General features: G+C 37.5%; 1 protein-coding gene across 14 annotated transcripts in view; it reads right to left on the bottom strand.

Annotated features, from left to right (window-relative positions):
- The window catches only part of neo1a (neogenin 1a), a 254,030-nt gene that overhangs the window by 30,406 nt on the left and 198,855 nt on the right, over nucleotides 1–24,769 (bottom strand). For all 14 annotated transcript variants that reach the window (XM_079806547.1, XM_079806548.1, XM_079806553.1 and 11 more), the window contains exons 10-15: nucleotides 18,154–18,302; nucleotides 16,647–16,785; nucleotides 13,460–13,509; nucleotides 6,106–6,250; nucleotides 885–995; nucleotides 608–802 (exon numbers count right to left, since the gene is read on the bottom strand). In XM_079806547.1, coding sequence (XP_079662673.1) covers nucleotides 608–802; nucleotides 885–995; nucleotides 6,106–6,250; nucleotides 13,460–13,509; nucleotides 16,647–16,785; nucleotides 18,154–18,302 — 789 coding nt within the window. The remainder of the gene's footprint in view (nucleotides 1–607; nucleotides 803–884; nucleotides 996–6,105; nucleotides 6,251–13,459; nucleotides 13,510–16,646; nucleotides 16,786–18,153; nucleotides 18,303–24,769) is intronic.

Genomic DNA, 24,769 nt, shown 5'->3' with positions numbered 1-24,769 from the left:
AGTACTTTAAAAATGTATTTTCTTGTCCCTTGAAGAAAATGCTGTAATATTCACAAACAAAATATATTTTTAATCCGAAAAAAAAAGAAAAAAAAAAGATTCCTTAATCTGTGCTGTTTACAATATATTCTGCATTAAATTGAAATTGTATTGGGTGCAAACAGTGTTAGATAAGTTACTCTAAAAATGTACTAATTACATCTTCAATAGTGTAATTAGATTACGGTACAAACGACTCTTTCCCAAAAAAAATATTTTATTATATCAAACTCGACTAGTAAGTGATTCAAGGATTGACATGAAACAGCTCTTTTAATTCAAATAAATAATATAAAACTACATAAATTCGTATTAACTGACCAAAGTATTACATTAATGCGAGAATGCATAAAACATGCATTTTAAAGTAAGACTTGACATTTATTGTATTTTATATATTTGTTCTACAGTCTATAAACAGTATTTAGTTCAATTACACCAGAAGTAACTGTAATTAAATGACAGAAAAGATAAGAGTAATCCCTCTTAAAGTAATTCAATTACAGTCAGTAACTCGTTACACCCAACACTGGGTGCAAAGCAGCATCATGATGATGAAGGGTCTTACTCAGGTTCTCAATGGTGTAGTATCTCTGTTTGTAGTCCACTTTAATGGCCTTGGCGTGAGGGCTGCCGATCCCATAGCCGATCGAGTAACCCCTCACCACGATGTCCTGGTTCTCCGGGGGCGTCCAACTCACCACAATACTGTTCACAAGCGGCCGCACATGCAGAGAGCTGGGGACGTCTGGCACACTGGTCTCTGAAACCAAACAAACGAGCCAAATTACACTTTGTCATCCTAATCGAGCACCAGTATTCACAGGATGTCTGCCCGTTCTTACCGTCCAGATCGCTCTCAAACGTCTCAGCAGAGGTCCAATCTGTGGCTGGACCCGTCCCGTTGACCGTAATGGCCGACACTCGCAACATGTATTCAGTGCCTCGCTGCAGACCTGAGAAATACAGGAAGAACCTCAATAAGCTTTGTGACATAAGGACAACTTTTTAGCTGAAACTGCACGAATTAACTAGATTTGCCCATTTTTTCACATTGCTATGGGCGTTCCCAGAGAGCAAATCCCTAACCACAAGTATTAGCAATAGTAGGGTACAACGGAGCGAAAGGCACACCTTAAAGGGGTGATGAACTGAGAAATCAACTTTCCCTTGAGCTTTTGATATGTAAAAGGTCATGGTAATATAAGAATATCCTGTAAGTTTCAGAACTGAAAACTTCCTTGTTAGTCAAAGAAAAGCTTTTATTGACACCAGGCCCAGAAAACGAGAGATCTCAGAATATGCGGATCTCTTATGTAACAGGACCTAGACGCCGCCTCTACAGATAAATATGCTTCTGTAGCCCCGCCCACCAACTGGTGAGCTAAGGATTGTCCCTGCATAAGCTTCCTTCTGAACACACACTTATGTGAGTAGGCTAAAACATGTTTTTTTATATGTGTTTGTTTTGCATAACATCACAGATCGTTTGAAATCTATTGATTACAAACCTTAGCGCTGTCACAGGGTGGAGAAGCTGTTATTGAATTGGTTCACTCGTGATCGGACTTGTAACGTTATGGGCCAGGCGCGATTGTGTGTGTGTGTCCCCGTGACGTGAGTGAGTGTGTGTGTGTGTGTGTGTGTCCGTCCGCGCGAGTGAGTGTGTGTGTGTCCGCGTGTGTGTCCTCGCGAGTGTGTGTGTCCGCGTGAGTGAGTGTGTGTGTGTGTGTGTCCGCGCGAGTGTGTGTGTGTCCGCGCGAGTGAGTGTGTGTGTGTGTCCCCGTGACGTGAGTGAGTGTGTGTGTGTGTGTGTGTCCGTCCGCGCGAGTGAGTGTGTGTGTGTGTGTGTGTGTGTGTCCGCGTGTGTGTCCTCGCGAGTGTGTGTGTGTCCGCGTGAGTGAGTGTGTGTGTGTCCGCGCGAGTGTGTGTGTCCGCGCGAGTGAGTGTGTGTGTCCGCGCGAGTGAGTGTGTGTGTGTGTCTGCGCGAGTGAGTGCGTGTGTCCGCACGAGTGAGTGTGTGTGTGTGTGTGTCCGCGCGAGTGAGTGTGTGTCCGCGCCAGTGAGTGTGTGTCCGCGCGAGTGAGTGTGTGTGTGTGTGTCCGCGCGAGTGAGTGTGTGTGTGTGTGTGTCCGCGCGTGTGAGTGTGTGAGTGTGTCCGCGCGAGTGAGTGTGTGAGTGTGTCCGCGCGAGTGAGTGAGTGTGTGTGTGTGTGTGTCCACGAGTGAGTGTGTGTGTCCGCACGAGTGAGTGTGTGTGTGTGTGTGTGTGTGTGTGTGTGTGTGTGTGTCCGTGCGATTGTGTGTGTCCGTGCGATTGTGTGTGTGTGTGTCCGCGCGAGTGAGTGTGTGTGTGTGTGTCCGCGAGTGTGTGTGTGTGATTTAATCATTGTGTTTGTTTGATATTTTGTGAGTCCTCTGAGCATTTCCCCCAGGTGATTCCTGGGACTGACGGTAGCTGAAGCTCATTAAATATGCAAATCTTATCCAATCCTAGCCGTGGGCGTTTACTTCCAAGTCTTCAGTGCGGCACTCTCATCAAAACCGAGCATTTTTCAGAGAGCCTCAAAACCAAGGCAGAAAAACTTATTCATTATGATGTTTTCGAATGTAAAAACCACGTGAACGTCATAAGTTGACCCCAGACAACAGTATACAAAAATAAAAAAAGCCAGTTCATGACACTTTTAAGAATAATGTGTTTTTCACTCCTCCCATAGTGTATAATTGCAGAAAAAATATATATGTTTGTATTGAACATTGATGGAGAAACAGATTTTGTGTGAAAATCATTCATAAAAGTGGTTTGTTTTGTTCAAAAATCTTATAAATATATGAGGTGGGCGTTTTACCCCCCCCCATCATCTTGAAAAGTGTCTGTTTTGGAAAGTGCTTTTGTGCCATCAAGTGGTTTATAGGACAATAAAATCAAAAGAGCCTTTAGCCCTGTTGTACCCTAAAGTACTTTGTCTCAATCAACAACTCGGCTCATTTCTCTGGAAACAAACAGAAAGACGCTTCACTGAGAGAGACTAAATCGATAACCACCCCCGCATCATCATCATCATCATCATCATCACCGTCTCGTCTGTACGACATCCTAAACTACACACTACAGCACTGCCTAGAGTGATGATTTATACACTAGACTGACACGAACAACTACAATATGAGAGCTCCCTGATTCCAGAGGGGGAAACGCCTGCTGTCTTTAAACAAGCCCGAGGTCGTAATTGCTTGAAAATGTTAATAAGCGTCTGCTTGGAGCGTCGAATGCACTCTGGCCTTGTGGGATATAGCAACCCATGGCTTCTCTCTTAACACTTCATTTCAAGCCTTTGAACTGAGAAACATCTCCTCATCTCAACTCAACTGGAAAAGAAAACAAGCATTACACTCTTTGATGCCACCCAGTAAGCTGTTGAAATCTATTTCGGATTTAATTTAATTTTCACTTGTGTTTTATTAATGGGTAGAGTTTGTCACTTGAGGCTCTGTTTTTGCAGGCTCATCCATTTTGGTATATGTCTGAGAAATTACTTTTTCTAGTACAAAATTTACTGGTGCCTTCTAAAAAATAATTGCTCAGCCAATTTGGGTTTTTCAACGGGTGACGCTGTTGCCAGTTTCTAGAATAGGGTGATAGATTTACAAAATTAACCAAATTAATTACACGACTCTCTAATGAATTATTCAAATAGGATCAAGGCGCATGAATAAATGTGTCATTTTTTATTAATTGTGCCAAATTAACTCAAAGTAACTCAACTGTCAGGCCTTTAACATATTTTTCCGCCAGCAGAGTTTGAAACAGAGTTGTTCATCGGCACACATTAACTTTTTTTGCTCACAGCCACTGTGGCTAGTGGTTTTTACTAGATACTGGCAATTCAGCATCTTCACTGGCCACAATTTTTACATAAACACCATACCCTATAGATATTTTTAATATCATCTCATAATTTGGCAGCAGGAATATTAGGCTGCTGTCACTTTAAGAGCTGATGCACGGATCCATCATACTGTTACACATGCGTTTTCTTTCTCAACTGTTTATGTTCATTTAATACAGAACTGACTGTGTTTATGCGAATACTCATCAAGACCGACATTTTGGCATTATTTTTTTTGTATTTGACTGTTTAAGTAGCCTGGATCCCAGACGAAATTAGCCCCGCCCACAACATTTAAGGTCGGGAAGCTCGAACCAGAGCATTTTGGACAATCAAATTGTCAAATTGTCATACAATGATGGTCAGATGATCAACAGTAACGTAATCATGCACGTCACCAAAGAGCCCTTGGGTTGAATTGTATTGTCGAGTTCTAATCCTATTTGCGTTCACCTTTACCATTGCTCTCAAAAATGATGCTCGTGTTGGTAAGTACTCCGTGTATCCTTAAATTATTTTTTTACAACACCGGCAAACATCGTTTAGTCTCTTCTTCTTCTTCTACTTCTTCCAGCGTGCGTGCAGTTGAGTTCTGTTGACAACTATGCATCGCTCAACATACGTCTTTTACTCCGTTGCTCTGATTGGTTGTAGGTCTATCCAATGAGTGCAGAGGCATTTTCTTTCCTGGTTTGGTTGAAACACACCCCATAATCACAGCCCAGTGGAGCAGAATTAGATTCATATTCTGACTAGAATCTGAGTATGACGACGTCAGGCTACTGTTTAAGCGCAATAAGCAGTGAAAAAGAACTCAATTTAGTGCTGAGAGGTGGCTTTATGTGTGCGCGCTTTGGGTGTGAGCACAAAATCTGCAGGAATGAGTAAAATTATGCGCAATACGTGCAATCCCACGATGAAATTCAAGCCCTGTAACAGCAACAATATTCATCCGGAGCAAATGAAGCGAGTGAGTGAGTGGAGGCGGGTTTGTGTGTGACTCGCTGTCGGAGAGATGAGAGAGAAAGAGTTGCTGGTATCGTGTGTCTATTCTGTGGAAAATTAGTATTGGAAGCGTTTCAGATATTTCAGTATCAATATGTATCGAAAAAAAAACGATATTCTTGACTGCACTTAGTTCATTATTTCAGATGCCATTTTAAAAGACTACAATTGAAAAATGTATAGCCTATATTATACATAAATTTCAACCCGCCAAAGTGTCTAGTAGGAGTGACTGTGTTACACACCACAGATGGAATACACACACATTTGACGGGTTGGCGGGTGTTAAAGGGTTAGTTCACCGAAGAATGAAAATTCTGTCATTAATTACTTACCCTCATGTCGTTCGACACCCGTAAGACCTCCGTTCGTCTTCGGAACACAAATGAAGATATTTTAGTGTAAATCTGATGGCTCTGAAAGGCCTCCATTGGCACAATGGCACTTTACACTCTCAAGACCCTTAAAAGGCACTAAAGACGTCGTTACAAAGTCCATCTCACTGCAGTGGTTCTAAAATAACTTTGTGAATTGGCGAGAATAGTTTTTGTGCGCAAAAAAACCCCTAAATAACGACTTATATAGTGATGACGATTTCAAAACACAGCCTCATGAAGCTTCGAAGCGTTATGAATCAGTGAGTCGAATCAGCAGTTTGGATCGCCAAATTTCAGCAGTTTGGCGGTTTGACACGCGATCCGAATCATGATTCGACTCACTGATTCATAACGCTCCGAAGCTTCATGATGCCGTGTTTTGAAATCGTCATCACTATATAAGTCGTTATTTAGGGTTTTTTTGCGCACAAAAACTATTCTCGTCACTCCATAAAGTTATTGCAGAACCGCTGTAGTGAGATGGACTTTGTAACGACGTCTTAAGTACCTTTTAAGGGTCTTGAGAGTGAACCGTGCATTGTGCCAATGGAGGCCTTTCAGAGCCATCAGATTTCAACTAAAATATCTTCATTTGTGTTCCGAAGACGAACGGAGGTCTTACGGGTGTCGAACGACATGAGGGTAAGTAATTAATGACAGAATTTTCATTTTTGGGTGAACTAACCCTTTAATGTCAAGCCCTGGGCACAGTTATTGGGCGAGGTCGATGATAACGTGAAAACAACCAACCAAATATCTGTCCTTCTGCGTTTGACATGTTGTTCATCTTACCATCTATGAGCTGATAGAGCTGTGATCCTGAAGTGATCTCCGCCACCTCGCTCTTCCTCGTGCCCTTCCTGTAGCGGATCTTGTAACCGGTGATCTCACCGTTCTGAGCGTCTGCCGGTGGAGGCTGCCATCTGATCATGATGCTCTACAAAGTTAACAGTTGAGAAAACCAAAAAAATATTCTCAGTATGACACATTTTGATTTCCTTTTACATTAATAAACACAGTCACTGTAGCCAAAATCTAATACTTCGCTCTTTATAGAAACAGCACGTCAACCGAGTGGTAGAGCTGCACAATTAAAAAATTGCAATCTCGATTCAAACACCCATATGATCTCATTCCTAAATGATAATGATTTGGCTCTTTGTCAATTAAAAGCTTTGAGGAGTACGATCACAGCGAACATTCAGATCTGTGTTCTGATCCAGAGAGAGCCGTTATGTTTAGATATGAAACAGCTTTTCAAACACACAGTATCATTATTTCTGTCTTACAATAATTCTGATCAGCACAGAAGTACTGGGATAAGAGTTTATAGTTCAGATATAAACACTGATGTCTACGGTCGGGATCAAAATAGAGGAAATCACCTTTCGAAAGTAACTTGGCACTTTAAAAAAAGATTGAATCAATTGCATCGTTACACCAGTAGGTGGAGACACGTGACTGTTAAAAATGTCATTGAATTATTCACTCAAGAGATTTGTTCCGAAACGCTGATTCATCCAGTAATGAAACAAGTGAAGTCTTTATGAGTGAGTCATTTAATCATTCATTCAAGAGATTCGTTCAAAAACACTGATTCATCCAGTAAGGAAACAAGTGAAGTCCTTATGAGTGAGTCATTGCATCATTCATTCAAGAGATTCGTTCCGAAACGCTGATTCATCCAGTAATGAAACAAGTGAAGTCTTTATGAGTGAGTCATTAAATCAATCACTCAAGAGATTCGTTCCGAAACGCTGATTCATCCAGTAAGGAAACAAGTGAAGTCCTTATGAGTGAGTCATTGCATCATTCATTCAAGAGATTCGTTCCGAAACGCTGATTCATCCAGTAATGAAACAAGTGAAGTCTTTATGAGTGAGTCATTTAATCATTCATTCAAGAGATTTGTTCAAAAACACTGATTCATCCAGTAAGGAAACAAGTGAAGTCCTTATGAGTGAGTCATTGCATCATTCATTCAAGAGATTCGTTCCGAAACGCTGATTCATCCAGTAATGAAACAAGTGAAGTCTTTATGAGTGAGTCATTTAATCATTCATTCAAGAGATTCGTTCAAAAACACTGATTCATCCAGTAATGAAACAAGTGAAGTTTTTATGAGTGAGTCATTGAATCATTCACTCAACTGATTTTTTAAAAAATGATTCTCTCACATTAATTAAACATTTTACATGACATGTTATTTGGTTTAGTTGTCTGTTCAGCATCATCATCTCTATTTGAAATAAAAAAAAATTGTGATTCTCGATATTAAACATGCAGCTCTACTGAGTAGTATCAAAGTCCCTTTCAAGGCAAGTCTGTTCACTCGGCGGCCATATTTGCAACGCGTCTGGGCAGCATACAAGAACAAGTCCTATCGATTTGAATGGGGGAATCCTGGAATCTCAAAAACTGCTTGCTGAAAAAACATATTTCAAATCAGCAACAAAATCTAACATGAACTGTCCCATAAATGCGGTTTCCTGTTATATTTCCTTATTATTATAATATATCAAATAGCATTAAAAAGGCGTATTTTTCAGGCTAGACTAGCCAATGCGCATGTGCAGTCCTAAGCGCGAGTCTCCGGGAACTGGATCTTCTAACAGCAGCTGCAGTGATGCAATGACTTTACCAATCAGCGATTGGCTCTTTTACTTTAGAAGGCGGGACTATTCCGCCATTTTGCACATTGCAGTTTCGCCCATTCATAAGTAATAGGACTGAACCGTCTTTCTATATCTATAGTCTTTAGTAATATGACCGAATACATAAACAGTAGGCAAAAAGTGACCTACTATTTCCGGCAGGATTCTGAAATGCGCATTCAAAGGTCACTTTACTATCCCATGAGGCCACAGGAGAGGCAATGTAACTGACGGCGTAAGTCACATGACAATGACAACATGGCAAATATAGCACATCCGAATTTCATTCATACTACCCGTATTCATACTTCTTTTTTAGCAGTCGCAAAGTACATTACGCTGCCTTTCAAACGTGCCACAGACCTAATTTAAATATAATCCAGATACAGCGGCCACTTAATTTGAACAAATGTAAATGTACCATGTCCTGATTGGCTAATGATCCAATCTGCTTGATTGTCTCACGTTAACGCCACATTTTTAACAGTCACATGTCGCCACCTACTGGTGTATCGATGTAATGATCCAATCTTTATTTGAAGCGTCAAGCTACTTTCAAAAGGGGATTTCCTCTATTTTGATCACCACTATGGACATCAGTGTTTATATTGGAACTATACACTTTTAACACAGTACTGCGATAATATGAATATTTGTAACAAAAATAACGATACTGTGTGGTTGAAAAGGCTGTCTCATATCTATACTATCTGAATCTGTTTTATAGACAGGCGAATCGTTGTCATTTAGAAATAAGATCGCGTGGGTGTTTGAATCGAGATCGCCATCGTTTAATGATAAATCGTGCAGCTCTAATATACAGTATGAGATTTCTGAAGCAGCGCTGACATTTATTCAGCAGCTCCTCCGGGCTCCTACACACCACAGCAACAAGCCTGAGCGCAGGCATCTAACCTAAGTCATTGTCTCCCTGAGGCATCCATTAGAGAACGTGATCGTCTTCCACATAAAGCATGTGCGAGTATAGGAGTCCCGCAGCAGAGGGCATTGGGAGAGCAGCAGAGGCTGTCCTGCACCGAACCCATGAATAATAGATAAAGCTGTGAAATGTAGAGGAGCCTGCGGGACGGCGGCTCAGGATAGATGGAGGAGGCTCGCTGCAGGGCCTGCTGGGATAATGAACGTCGGGAGAGGGGCCGCCCAGCGTGGGTGGGGAATTAATTAATAGTATCTACAGTTGCCGTGTTCACGGGCCACGAGGGAATAAAACCGAATTAAATCTGCACCAAGTATGCAATTACTGTATTTCAATTTCCGACCAATTCCAGTTTACCTCGCTAACTACTGCTTGTGTTTTCAGCCAAACAAACTTGTTTTAATTGACTTATGGGTCACAGTGGTGCATGCTGGTACCTCACACAAGTGTTCATTATACACACCCAGATTGAATCCTCCCTGTCTGTTGCGTAGCACCCCAGACCCGATACAGTCCGTAGGAGCTCACTAATTAACCATCTTCTCATGCAATATACAACGAGCAAAAAAAAAGCATCTGCCTGGGACGTAAAGCCTTCATTATTATTCAGTGCTAATTGCTGAGCCATAAAACCCATTACAGGCTTAAAAGTGTGTGGATCTGTGTATAGCCACAATGCATATTAATGTGTCTTTGTTTGAATGTTTATTTAACATTGTATTTATTTCTATCACCCAGATGCATGTAGTACACTCACAGTAAGCGGTAATTGCACTTTATTGTACAGTCCTGTTCCACATGTACATGCTATGTACTTTATTATAGTGATTACAACTGGGTTGTAACTGGGAACTAACCCTAAACCTAGTTGCTATAGACCAATTTACTGTTTGTAAACATACAGGATGCGCGCGCAGATAGGTTGCAGAAAACCAGGGGGAGATAGCGTTCACGTACAGAAAATAACATGGATACGGAACAAAATCAGCGTGTGTGAACGCGCTTACGGCGCGCCCCCCTTATAAGGGAGAGCTGAGAAAAAAGTTTTACAGAAATAAAGCCATAAAAGGCTTAAAATAAGTAAAATCTGTAGCATAAACCAGCGAAAAGTGAGGAAATATGCTCAGTAACATATGTAGAAAATATTTAGAGAGAAAATACATTTATTTAACAGATAGATCGAGTTTTTCTCCACAACTGAGTGCAAACTTCAAATCTGCCTCCATTTTGTTAGCAACGCCCAGCTTCCAACGATCCAATCAATTCCCGATGGACGAAATCAAGCCTCGCCCTACATTTTTTCTAATTTCAGAAGCCGTTTCACTCGGATATACGTCACAATAAGGAGAAAAAGACGATCTCAACTTCCGTTTCATGCCGACTTTAAAAAGATTATTTATAGATATATATTTATAGATGACTAATTATAGATTATTATTATTAAAAAAATGTTTGTTTAGGCTGAAGCTGAAGAATAATTCAGATTCCTGGAAATGTTGCAGCTCGGAAGGAACTCTTCTTCATCTACTATGGGAATGTCCTATGATTCAGAAATATTGGCTAAAGATTCATGACCGTATTGAAAACATTACCCGGACGAGTTCAATTTTCGTAAACAAATATTAATGAGAAACTGGAAGAAACCAGGAGAGCCTTCTTTCCAGGAATGGAGCACTGAGTTGGCAAAGGTGGCATCATATGAAAAATTGTCTTTCAAGTTCAACATAAATGACAGGGCGGAAAAATATGTGGCGAAATGGGGGAAATATGTGCAATATATTGCTACTAATTGAGAATTTGGTGCCTATTGTAAAATTGTACATGTGATCCATGTGTTTTCTTGTCACTAGTTGTTTTTTTTTATTTAATTTAATTTTTTTTTTTTGTCTTTTTTTTTCACAGTGTTTTTGTGTTGTCTTATCTTTTTCAGTTGTTTTCATTACGTATCATCACTAAAGGATATAGATTATGAGGTCAAGTGGGATGTGGACTTGATGATGACCACAATGTATCAGTGATGTATAAAAATCAATAAAAAATACTAATTATATAAAAAATGTTGTCCGCATATTACAATAGTTTGTCACCCAGCGATAGGGGTGGCTGAATATCACCTGCGGTGGTCGGACAAAAACACTTTTTTTTGTATGTGAATGCTGTTTTATGTGAATATTATGACACGAGTAAAGCACAAATATTTATTTACAAAATAAATAATAGGTTCGCAGTTAAATGTTACATATGCAGCCATACGGGTTCATGCCGAACGAGAGAGGTAGGCTTTGTGAGGTGAGCCAAATTTAAGCTTTGCCTACATTTTGCGATCTGGTCACCCGATTTTCCACGAATTTAACAATAGGCTTACTCCATTTTATTCTACTGGACATGGAATCTCTTTGTCTGGCTATCACCAGACCAAGCTCAATTTAAGATTGAACATTAGTCTGGGGAGTCTGCTCTGTATTTTCTACTGCACAAGAGGCGTGATCAACGAGCATAAATTAAATGACTCAGTATGCAATTGGATAGTCCTTCAACCAATCAGAACACAAGAGGCGTGATCAACTGGCAACGACCCATTGCTCATCATATTAAACCCGCCAATAGCTCGCCAGGTGGATAAGCCAGTCTGTGATTGGTTCCCGCAAAAGTGTAACAGAAGCAGTAGAAATGAATGTACAGGTTTCCAGACTGAGCTGCAGGGCGAAATCAAATCGCCGGAAGATCAGGCTGGGTTTACCCAGTCTAGGAATCTCTTATTTGTTTTCCAAAATCTTCATTTACGTCTCTCACAGGGGATTATACACGTTTCTTCCTTTTGTTTGTTTTTAATAAGGAGTTTGGATAATTTACTGTGGTAAAGTAGAAAACGGTGCTGTAGGACAGATACATTTTACTTCAAACTATTTAACACAGTTTGTGCTTGTTCTTAAACTTAAGGTGCGCCAAGTTTAGCGCATTTTTTCATACATGCCGGATATTTTTAGTTTGGCTTTCTCTCGCAGCGCATAATCAAACAAAGCCTAAAGTTCTTGACCCTGCAGAAGATCATTTTCGTTTTACTACAACTATCAGTTTTGGAACATCAGGAGAAAACATGAAGATATTAGAAAAACGATGCTCTCTTTCCTGCTCGTGTATCCCTTTCCGCGCAAAGCGGCATATGAGCGCCTCTGTAAAATATAATAAAACCAATATATTAACTATTAACTTTCTTATATAATTTATATTACCATTATTTACTGATATTTATTTAAATGTTTTATAGGCTGTAGTATGGTTTCACTGACGGAACGCATGCTTAAATAGATGTTTGAGCCTCGCTTATATATTTTTTATTTTCAAAATGTAGGCTATATACTGTATATATATATATATATATATATATATATATATATATATATATATATATATATATATATATATATATATATATATACACATACACATGGTGCTCCAAATATATATATATTATATATATTTATATATTATATATATATATATATATATATATATATATATATATATATATATATATATATACACATACACAGTATATATATACACATCCTACATTTTGAAAATAAAAAAAATATCTTAAACTTAATCTTAAACTTTCAAAAAAATTTCTTTAAAATTTTCATTATTTTCATTCAGTGTCAGCAATTTAATCAAACTTTTAATCAAATCTAACTGCTTATTTGCTGAAATCATTCAACTGTTGTTATATGTATAGCCTAAAGCACGATTTAAAGCAATGTGTTTCATAAATTATAACACTTTCCAGATCATCTTTTGCAACCTGCGTGACTGATGTAAGTTCATTGGCAAAAAATATGAAAATATTTCCAGACTAAAGTTGAAAATATGCAAATATTTTTTGAAAATATCAATGAAAGAGAAAAAAGAAAATATGAGCCGACGTCAGTGTGACGTAGGCTGTAAATTAGTCTAAATATTACCCAGTAAGAACACTGTAAGTACACATACAGTAAAATAAGGTTACACTTTATTTTAAGGTGTCATTGCTACAGTGTAATTATATATTTAAGTACTGAGTAATAATAATTAACTACATGTACTTACTATAGGGTTAGCGTTTGGTTTAGGGTTAGTTGCATGTAATTATGGATCATTTACTGAGTTAGGGTAACAAGGATGCTGTAAAATAAAGTGTTACCTAAAGTAAAATGCAACCCAATGCTTGATTGTTATATTGTAAATTTTTTTAACTATAGTATCGCATTTGTTCAAACCCTAAAAGCAAAAGTAATTCTTGCCATAGCCAAATAGAGCTAAATGCGCAAGACGTGCGTCTATAAATGACTAGAACAATGAACGCACTCATGAATAAAACCGGAGGAGGAAGTCTCATATTCCCTGGCAGCTAGACAAATATAAATTGTATCTTGAGAAAGAGGGGGAGGTGAACGCAGAGGAAGAATAAATGAGGATGTAAAGCTTTGTGACAGTAGACAGATGTGCCGCTCATCGCAGTGAAATCACAGCAACAGATGAGCGACTGTACACTTCAGCACACGTCATACAGCCTTACCTTCGAGTTCAGCACTTCAACCGTCATGTTCTGAGGCGGAGCGCTGGGGACTGAGCAGAGGGACCACAGCATTAGTTAACATCTCACACGACACATCCACATTTATTACATGGCTCTCTGCTTAATGCCAGTACTGAGCAGTCAAATCGTTTTATATAATGACCCCTAAACTGTATATTTCACCATACTTTCATGTTTCTCATATCACTCCACCATGGCATATACACTATATTGCCAAAAGTTTTGGGACGCCTGCCTTTACGTGCACATGAACTTTAAAGGGGTGGTAAACCACGATTTCACTATTCTAACTTTAGCTAGCGTGTAATGTTGCTGCTTGAGCATAAACAACATCTGCAAAGTTACAACGTTCAAAGTTTAAAGCAAAGGGAGATATTTGCTTTTAAAGAAATCAATTTCTAAGGACTATAGCAAACGGCCAGTAGGCGACTACACACATTCCTCCAGGGTTGGTGACATCAACAGGCTCAATATTTACATAAACCCCTCCTCAGAGAATATTAAATAGGGGGGGGCGGGGGCGCCATTTTGTATCGCTGTTGTTGTGGTATAACGTTAGTTAGGCTGGAGTGTTGTTGCCGCGATGCCGAGGAAACGCTGTTATATTCATCCGGATTGCAGGTCTGGGGTACTTGCTCTGTTCAGCCTTCATAGGGACAGGGGTGCGTTGCAGAGCGTTTAACATACAGCATGTTATATGCACGTGTGTATGAGACAGAAGGGAACAGGCGCGTGCGGGGCTCCCACAGCACATCTCATGGAGGAAAACTTCCATCTTCGCGAGTTCAATGCCGGATTTGCACAACGTCAGCTGCATAAGACAAACACTGCCAGTGTGTGAATGCACGACGCGCGCGGGGCTCCCTCCAGCAGCACATCTCATGGAGGAAAACTTCCACAATGTTCGCGAGTTCAATACAGGATATGCACAACGGCTTGTCCTGAAAGCTGGATTTACAAACAGAAGCTGTTTACGGGCCACAACCTGTAAGTCTGATTTATTTTTCATCGATGTGTTTTCCTGTAATAGGTTGTAGCAAGGAAGTAAACAGATGACAATGCTGTTCTGCAAACCAGTCTGTTAAATGCTCATTCATACTTAACGTTATCCGACGAACACCTATCGTTACAAACACTAACGTTAAAATCTCAACAGCGAACCTGGCATTAGTGTAAATGATTCTTTGATTAGAGCTTTTATGTATTGTTTATCTACAGGCTTGCTAAACATGGTTCTGTGTGTGATTTGGCTAACTTACTAGTAAAGCCAGTGCTTAGTGTTTTGGGTTAATAGTTCTTGCGACAGATATTTGGCTATAATCGTTCTAAAAATACAAAAGTAACAGTGCCATTCAGTAGCGATCATTATAGATCCGCAGTCTTTACTCTTGAGGACTGAACAGGTTCTGCTCGATCATCTTCACTCAAATGTTCTGGGTCTGATTCGGGCTCAGATTGGTGTGGTTTTATTGACGCCGTTGTTTCTAATACTGACCAAAGCACAGCCTCCAGGTAAGGGGCGTGACGTTTCCGATAAACATACACTGCGGTTAGCGAATCACAACACACTGGGCCAGCTAACCAATCAGAGCCCATTGCGTATTTTTGAGGGACTGGCTTCATACAACCCGGAAACCATCAGACCGTTTTACAAGGAGGGACAGAGCAGTGTAGAATAAAGGTCAAATATATGAAAAATAATGTTTTTTTTTTTTTTAAACGAAGCATGAACACATGTTACAGTGCACCCCACAAACACAATCAAGCCTTCAAAAGAATATGTTTTACCACCCCTTTAATGACATCCCATTCTTAATCCGTAGGGTTTAATATGGAGTTGGCCCACCCTTTACAGCTCTTAAAGCTTCAACTCTTCTGGGAAGGCTTTCCACAAGGTTTAGGAGTGTGTTTATGGGGATTCTTCTAGAAGTGCATTTGTGAGGTCAGGCACTGATGTTGGACGAGAAGGCCTGGCTCTCAGTCTCCGCTCTAATTCATCCCAAAGGTGTTCAATCGGGTTGAGGCCAGTCAAGATCCTCCACACCAAACTCGCTCATCCATGTCTTTATGGAGCGACGCTTTGTGCACTGGTCAGTCATGCTGGAAGAGGAAGGGGCCGTCCCCAAACTGTTCCCACAAAGTTGGGAGCATGAAATTGTCCAAAATGTCTTGGTGAAGCATTAAGAGTTCCTTTCACTGGAACTAAGAGGCCAACCCCTGAAAAACAACCCCACACCATAATCCCCCCTCCACCAAACTTTACACTTGGCACTATGCAGTCAGGCAAGTCCCGTTCTCCTGGCAATCGCCAAACTCAGACTCGTCCATGGGATTTCCAGACAGAGAAATGTGATTGGTCACTCCAGAGAACACGTCTCCACTGCTCTAGAGTCCAGTGGCGGCGTGATTTACCCCACTGCGTCCCACGCTTTGCATTGCACCTGGTGATGTAAGGCTTGGATGAGCTGCTCTGCAATGGAAACCCATTCCATGAAGCTCTACACACTGTTCTTGAGCTCATCTGAAGGCCACATGAAGTTTGGAGGTCTGGAGCTCTTGACTCTGCAGAAAGTTGGTGACTTCTGTGACCCTCAGCATGCGCTGACCCCGCTCTGTGATTTCACTTCGTGGCTGAGTTGCTGTTGTTCCCAATTGCTTCCACTTTGTTATAACACCACTAACAGTTGAGCGTGGAATATTTCGTTATTATATACACCTGTGGCCATGAAGTGATTGAACACCTGAACTCAATGATTTGGAGGGGCGTCCCAATACTTTTGGCAATATTGAGTATAGTTATACCAACGAAATTGAGAGAAAATAGTTGGCCTAATTTATAGTGAGCATAAAAAATATAACCGAGGTCTAGAAGCTCATGAGTCCCAGTTGAAGTATATAGTAATAACTACAAAATACAATTTCATGAGAGGCAACAAATCTTTATGCCCAGTAATTCACTCACCATTGACTGGTATGGCATAAAGTTAATTTTGGACCCTGCTGATATTGCTCTGTTGATGCAACTACAGCAGGGATACAGATGATGGTCGGTTTATTGCCTAGTAGAGTGATAGGAGTAACAGTTGTTTTGAGGAGCTAAAGGAACGACTGCGTGGCTTTGGAGCAGAGCGGTGGAAACTGACCAGAGAAGATTTACTGTACGTACCATCAGAGTATGTGCGCACGGATATGTCCTCGGTGGAGACTCCTGGTCCATGTTTGTTAAAGGCCACCACTCTGAAACTGTACTCCGTGAACTTCTTCAGTCCAGTCATGGTGAAGGACAGTGTGTTCACATCCAGATCCTGATGAGACATGCACGGATATACATTATACACTGATACTGCGCAGATATAGAAATGAAAACATTTAGCCTGGTACTGATAATTAGACAGTTTTTTATTATATAAATATTATATACACACACACACACACACACACACACACACACACACACACACACACACACACACACACACACACACACACACACACACACACACACACACACACACACACACACACACACACACACACACACACACACACACACACACACACACACACACACACACACACACACACTATATTTTATGAATATATGTGCAAAATATTTTTTCTAATTAATTAATGATTGATAACTATCAATCATATTTAAAACTGTAATAATTTCATTAATAACTAATTCATTTAATTTTTTATTAATAATTCAGATTTATTTACGTATTTATTTACCTTGATCTATGATTCATAGGCTCATATTTATTCATATTTATCTAATATCATTATTTTAGATAAGAACATAAAAATATAATTTTATTACAGATTAGTAATAAATTATTTCAAATATTGGATTAATTTAATTAAAAATGTATAGTTAATTAGATTTTTATTAATAATTAAGATTTATTTACGCATTTATATATTTATTTATCTGATTATATTACTATATTATTATTATTATTATTATTATTATTTCATATAATTGTATACATTGCAATGCTTTGGATAAAAACTAAAATAAAATATTATTGTATTACAGATTAGTAATAAATTATTTAAAATATTTGATAGATTTAATAAAAAAATTTTTTTTTTTAAATTAACATTTATTTATTTATTCATTTATCTTTGATCAATTATTTTTTATTATTATTTCTTTTAATATATTTCTTTATTACATACTCTATATTTATTTATTTACTATACATATACTATATGCTTTGAATAAAAACATCTGCTAAATTAATATGTTAAAATACCTTCAATGTTTATAAAAAAACACGTACATGAATATTTGTATTTAGAAAGGGACCAGAACTTGTTTCCGCTAGTACAGAAATCAACAAAATATGACTTTGGGGACACTTGATATTCATTAATATTATTGATTTGACTGCACTGACACTATTGGATGAGCGATGAACTGATGATGACATCACTGCTTTACAGATGAACTCTGTTTGCATCAGTGAATCATTATATCCCTGTTATTCCTATAAAGCGCAATAGAAATAAAGGTGTCTTGACTTGGACTGTATTAAAATGTGTTCTCAATAATAAAGCTCTGGACATCTCACATGCATCATCAAACATCGCAGAGCTTTATTAATGCGTGATGATATCTCAGAGGTGAAGGTGAGGGTGGATGTGGATGTGGGGTCTGGTTTTACCTGCTCATTGTCCATGCCCTTCTCCATGTAGTAGATTTTGTAGTTTTGGATCTCGCCATTGCCGATGAGGGGCATGTCCCAGCTGAGGCTCACTGTGCTGGGGGACGTCACCACTGCATGCAGGTTTGGAGCCGGACCAGGAACCTGGACTATTAACATACAAAGAATGGAGAAAAATCAGAAAAACAACTTCATGAAAGCACTGCATTTCATTCATTTATTTTAATATATTCTATTTTATTTCATTTTTAATTATTTCATTTCAATTCATCAGTTAATTTTATTTTATTTCATTGTATTTATTTTATTTGATTATTTTCATTTCATTTCAATTTTATTATTTTATTTCATTTAATAATTTAATTTAATTTCATCTTATTTAATATCATCTAATTTAATTAATTTAATTTAATTTAATTGTATTTTACTTTTTCATTTAATTTAATTATTTCATTTAATTTCAATTAATTGTATTTTATTAATTGTTTTAATTTGTTATTTTATTTTAATATTTAACTTTTTTATTTTATTACTTTCATTTCATTATTTTATTTGATATAATTTTGTAGTCATTTAATCTAATTTTATCTCATTTCATTTCATTATTTTATCTCATTTCATTTCATTATTTTATTTCATTTTATTTCATTGTATTTTATTTTACTTTATTTTATTTTTTCATTTAATTTATTTTTATTCCATTATTTAATTTAATTTTATTAAGTTAATTTCATCATTTCATTTCAATTTTCATATCATCTTGTATTTAATTTTTTAATTGTATTTTATTTAATTTTTAATTTTATTATTTTCATTTCATTTTATGATTTTATTTTATTTCATTTTGTTTAATCATTTCATCTTATTTCATTTCTTCTAATTTAATTTTTTTATTTAATTTTATTTAATTTCATAATTTCATTTAATCTTATTGTATTTTTATTTTTTCATTTCATTTAATTTTATTCCCTTATTTAATTTAATTTCATTATTTAATGTCATTTGATTTCATTGTATTTTTTTTCCATTAAATTTTAGTTAATTTCATCATTTCATTTCATTTTTCATTATCTTGTATTTTATTTTTTTAAATTGTATTTTATTTAATTTTTTAATTTTATTATTTTCATTTAATTTTATTATTTTATTTTATTTCGTTTAATCCTTTCATCTTACTTAATTTCTTCTAATTTTATTTTTTGATTTTATTTAATTTCATAATTTAATTTAACCTTATTGTAATTCAATTTTATTTAATAGCATTTTATAAAAATTTTTCACTTAAATTAATTTAATTTCACAATTTAATTTAATCTTATTTCATTTCATTCATCACTTCATTTCATCTTAATTCATCTTTTTTTATTTTATTTCATCATTTCATTTCATCTTATGTTATTTGATCATAGCAGCTTTGGTCTGTCAGTGATGTGTCCACTGATGCTCTGGCAGGAGTGTTTGTAAAGCTCTCTGAAATGGACTTGAACAGAGAGAGTGATATCTCTCCTCCGCGGAGCATATGTCAGTAGTGTGTGTCGACACACACCTCTGGCAGAGAGCAGACTAACACACGCCAGCTCAGGCTGCAGGATTGACGTGATTTAATTTGCTCAGCAGAGCGGAGAGAATGGAAATGAGATTCTATGTTGCTTAACTTTTGTTTACTTGCTAGGGTCATGAATCATTACATTCAATTATAGGCTCCGATGAGTGTCCGTTAAATGTGTTGTTTTCCAACTGACATGCCTTCAGGGACTCATCATGCAGCGCCAATCGAAACTGAGCTCTACATTAAATGAAATATAATATCATTTAAATAGTACAGACATTAAACAACTGCCCAGCAGTCATTGAGCCAACACTTTTATCCGAAGCAGCCCACAATACACTCATTAAAGGGACAATCCCACCGGAGAAGCCTGAAGAGTTCAGCTAAATATCGTGTCATAATTTACCACCTGTGAGACTGTACCTTTCCCATGGAACTCAACAGGAGAAATTATGAATAATATTCACGCTGCTCTTTTCCATAAAACATAGGGTAGAGTTATCACTCCAGTGAAAAAGAAGTACACTTATTATGGAAAAATATACTTTAAAATAATATAAGTACAAAACTAAATGTAATGTTTAACTGGAATCGCATACAAATAAATGATATTTAATGCAATAACCGTACTATAGAGTACTTTCTGATCCACTTATAGTATATCTTTATATGTAATGTAATGTGTGTAATTGTCTAAGTTGTATAAGTATTTAGGTAACACTTTAGAATAATGGTCATTAGTTAACATTAACTAATAATGAACTGCACTTATAAAGCGTTTATTAATCTTTGTTAATGTTCATTTCAACATTTACTAATACGTTATTAAAATCTTGTTAACTTTAGTTAATGCACTGTGAACTAAAATGAACAAACCATGAACAGCTGGATTTATATTAACTAACGTTAACAAAGATGAACAAATACAGTAACAAATGTACTGCTCATGGTTAGTTCATGTTAGTTAATATATTAACTAATGTTAACTAATGACCATTATTCTAAAGTGTTACCAGTATTTATGGTAAACTAAATTTATATTGAAACTTGTCAGTCATGTATTTAAATATATTTGTAATTACACATTTGATAAAGTTGCATTTTAGTACATTTTAAATATTTAAAAATATAATTCAGCTTTAGTGTGTTATTATTTCTTTAAATGCACAACAAACAATTATAAAAACATTGAATTATTTCAAATGTACTTTACAGAAGAATTGCACTTTTTAAAAGTGTCCTTAAGCGTGCTAAAAAACTAAATTATGACACTTGCGTTGCCTTTTATATCATTGATATTATATTATCTGGAAGTAAAGGTTTTTAATATATATTTTTAAGATTTGAAGTGCGTTTTCAAATGCACGTTATAAGTGTAAAAAAGTTAAAAGTGTAAAAAGCACACACTGCTAAAAGGACCTATCATGTAATTACCTATCCCAACATGTAGTTGTTAATAAAAAAAGATTTTTGCTAAATGGAAATATGACAAATGGAGGTTAAAAGTCCACACATTTGCATTTAAATGAACACTCATTTTGTTTGGTAACGTCACTCAGACGTAACACGTCATTATTTTCACGCCAACTAGACGGCGCATGACTTTAAAACGTAAATAAAGGTCGTAATAAGGTGCTTGAAAAACATCCTATAGAGTCGTTTTTTTTGGAGGACAGTCTGGAACAATCAGTATGTTGTTCAATATAGTGTACAACAGTAGCTACAAACGCATTTTCATTCCTGTCAAAACTTCAATATGGCGATACCCTGGATAAGTTCTATTAATTATTTATTTCACACTGTCTATTGATATTGAAAAAAGTCTTTTTACTCAAAATAGCTGCCTGATTATACCCCATTATGATCTAAACAAGAATAAAAACATAACTTTGTTGTTTTATTTTGTTACTTTCGTCACACTTCTCACTATTAACTACAACTTTTGCCTCAACAATCTCCTAATTACTTACAATAATTAGTGTGGTAGTTGTTGAGTTTAGGTATTATTGGATATGATTAAGGGATGTAGAATATGATCATGCAGAATAAGGCATTAATACAATTAAGCACACTTCTTTTCACAAGGACAGGGACTGTCAAGCCCCAAAAATGACAATCATGAAAAGGGTTCATATGATTCACGCACTATATTCAAGTCTTCTAAATTCATGCAATAACTTTATGTGAGTAAAATATAGGTAATTATTTGCTGGAAATCACCATAAAGTGATCATATGGCTTAAGTAGACTTGGAATATAACCCTTAAATAGTACTTAGAGACTAGAGATGCACCGAAATTAAAATTTTGGCTAATACCGATAACTGATAATTCTTTATTCTTCTTTAATATATCGGACAAATTATCTTATCAGGCCAATTACGATAATATTAAAGCTAAATTATGTAACATTTTTTCAGTAAAATATCCACAAAACCACTAGGCCAGTGTTATATATTTTGTTCAGTTGAGTACTTACAATATCCCAAATGTTTCCAACTATTTGTAAATCGTGAGAAACTACGTCATCAAATTAAGCCTTTGTTTTGAATAGGTGACCTCTAGCGGACGGAAAAGTTACATAGTGCACCTTTAAAAATGAACCGATACCGATATGTCGGCCAATATATCGTGCATCCCTAGTAAGGACTACCTTTCTGGTGCCTTTATGTCCTTTCTGGAACATGACAGTCTCTATTAGTGTTAGACCGATATATCGGGCCGATATTTGCGATTTTTACGTGTATCGGCATCGGCCAATACAAGGCTGCTGCGTTCGCCGATATTTTTTCCCCTGCATTATTTACAGACAGGCGTCCACAGGGCAGCTCTCACCGTCTTCAAACTCTCTTGCTCTCCCTCCCTCGCGCATATTAATCAAAATCAACTGAGAATTGACACGATGGTAAAAGGTGGAAAGACTGAAGTTTCACGTGGAGCATTGGGAGATTTTTTCCTGAATTACCGCTGGTGTTGCTCTACAAGAGATTAAGTTAAGTGCACCTACACTCTAAAAAATGCTGGGTTAAAAATAACCCAAGTTGGGTTGAAAATGGACTAACCCAGCGATTGGGTTGTTTTAAGCAAACATTTAACCCAACCGCTGGGTCAAAACAACCCAATTGCTGGGTTAGTCCATATTCAACCCAACTTGGGTTATTTTTAACCCAGCATTTTTTAGAGTGTAACCATTAAATGACTAGGTTGTAAATAGTTTTAAAATGAAGTATAGTACAGTCAGTGTGCACTTTATTATGCTGCTTGCTTGTTGATACTGTGCGATAGTGTAATTATTTTATTTATGCTTAAATATTTATTTTCACCACTGAACTCTTTTTGTTTCTTGTTCTACCTCACCTGTTTTTACTATTTGTTAAATATAGTTTTTTTTAGTTCAATAAATGTTCCTTTTTTAAATTGTAAATTTTAAATTGTTATCATCATGATCATTGTGTCATTTTTATGATGTAAATTGAGGGAGCAAAAGCAGTATCGGCTCAAGAAAATCGGCAGCCCGTATCGCTCATCGGCTAAGGCTGATGAAAAAAAATCGGTATCGGCATCGGCACCGGCACTAAAAAATCCATATCGGTCGATCCCTAGTCTCTATATACATACTTTCACTGTAATGGGAAGAGCAACATGAACGATCTTCATAATATCTCCTTTGTGCTCCACAGGGGCTTGAACCACTTCGCCACAGGCCTGCAACAACCGTTTAACTATGCTCATCCAGTTATGGTTACACTGAACCATCTGTCATATTCAAGCTCAAATATAAACTGCATTCTGTGTCTTACATTAATCATTTTGCAAACTTTGATCAGGCATTTCTGGCATCTGAGGGAGAAATCGCTTTATCTCAGTCCCACAGACACTCGTTCTGTCCAACATCAACGCCTGCTTTTGAAACCAGGATGGGACGGGGCGCCTACACTGGATTAAGAGCGTTCTACGAGTGTGTGAGTGTGTTTAAAATTCATTCATAATGTTCACAGCTATATGTGTGTCGGCCTCAGAGGCTGATCTCCGCGCAGCAGGATTCCCGAGAGCGCCAGAATCCCGCTAACACACATTATAAAGTGCTTACAGCAGCCAGAGCCAAGGACGCGCAGACGAGCACGTCTGACCCAGAAACAGCGTCTCCTGCGCTGAGTTTGGGCTGATAATGTTTCACGATGATGGAGTCAGGCCATACACCTTCAGCGCTGTGCAAGAGTTTGCGTGTTTGCTTAAAAGTCAGCAGGTGCTTACCTCTATGATGAGATTTTAAACTGAGGTTTTGGGAAAGAAAACCTCCCGAGAAAATGTTCAGCATAATCTCTTAGGCCCGAAACAAGTGCGTGAGCGTAAACACTTCCTGCGTAAGCTTGATTTCATGCATTGTTGCCAACTGAAATCTGTCAGAGCGTAATGCGTAACTGTGTTGAGTCAGTAAACATCAGATTTGAATAACTCCATAAATCTCGTTAGAACATTTTCTGATATGATAAGAATGTTAATGCTACACTATGTACCGTTTGGCCCTCTAGCAGTTAATAAAACGGGATGCATATTGCAGGGAACATTGTTTTGGTTGAGCTTCGGCTGTGCTTCAGTTATATTTCGGCTATGCTTCGGCTGTGCTTCAGCTGTGCTTCAATTATAATTCAGGTGTGCTTCAGTTATATTTCGGCTATGCTTCGGCTGTGCTTCAGCTATGCTTCAATTCTAATTCGGCTATGCTTCGGCTGTGCTACAGTTACATTTCGGCTGTGCTTCGGCTCTGCTTCAGCTATAATTCGGCTATGCTTTGGCTGTGCTTCAGCTATAATTCGGCTATGCTTCGGCTGTGCTTCAGCTATAATTCGGCTATGCTTCGGCTGTGCTTCAGCTATAATTCGGCTATGCTTCGGCTATGCTTCAGCTATAATTCGGCTATACCTTGGCTGTGCTTCAGCTGTGCTTCAGCAATAATTCGGCTATACTTCGGCTGTGCTTCAGCTATAATTCGGCTATGCTTCCGCTGTGCTTCAGCTATAATTCGGCTATACTTCGGGTGTACTTCAGCTATAATTCAGCTGTGCTT

The sequence above is a fragment of the Gobio gobio genome (assembly GCF_949357685.1).
Source record: "Gobio gobio genome assembly, chromosome: 2".
NCBI classification, from domain to species: domain Eukaryota; kingdom Metazoa; phylum Chordata; class Actinopteri; order Cypriniformes; family Gobionidae; genus Gobio; species Gobio gobio.
This window is presented reverse-complemented; position numbering and strand designations above follow the sequence as displayed.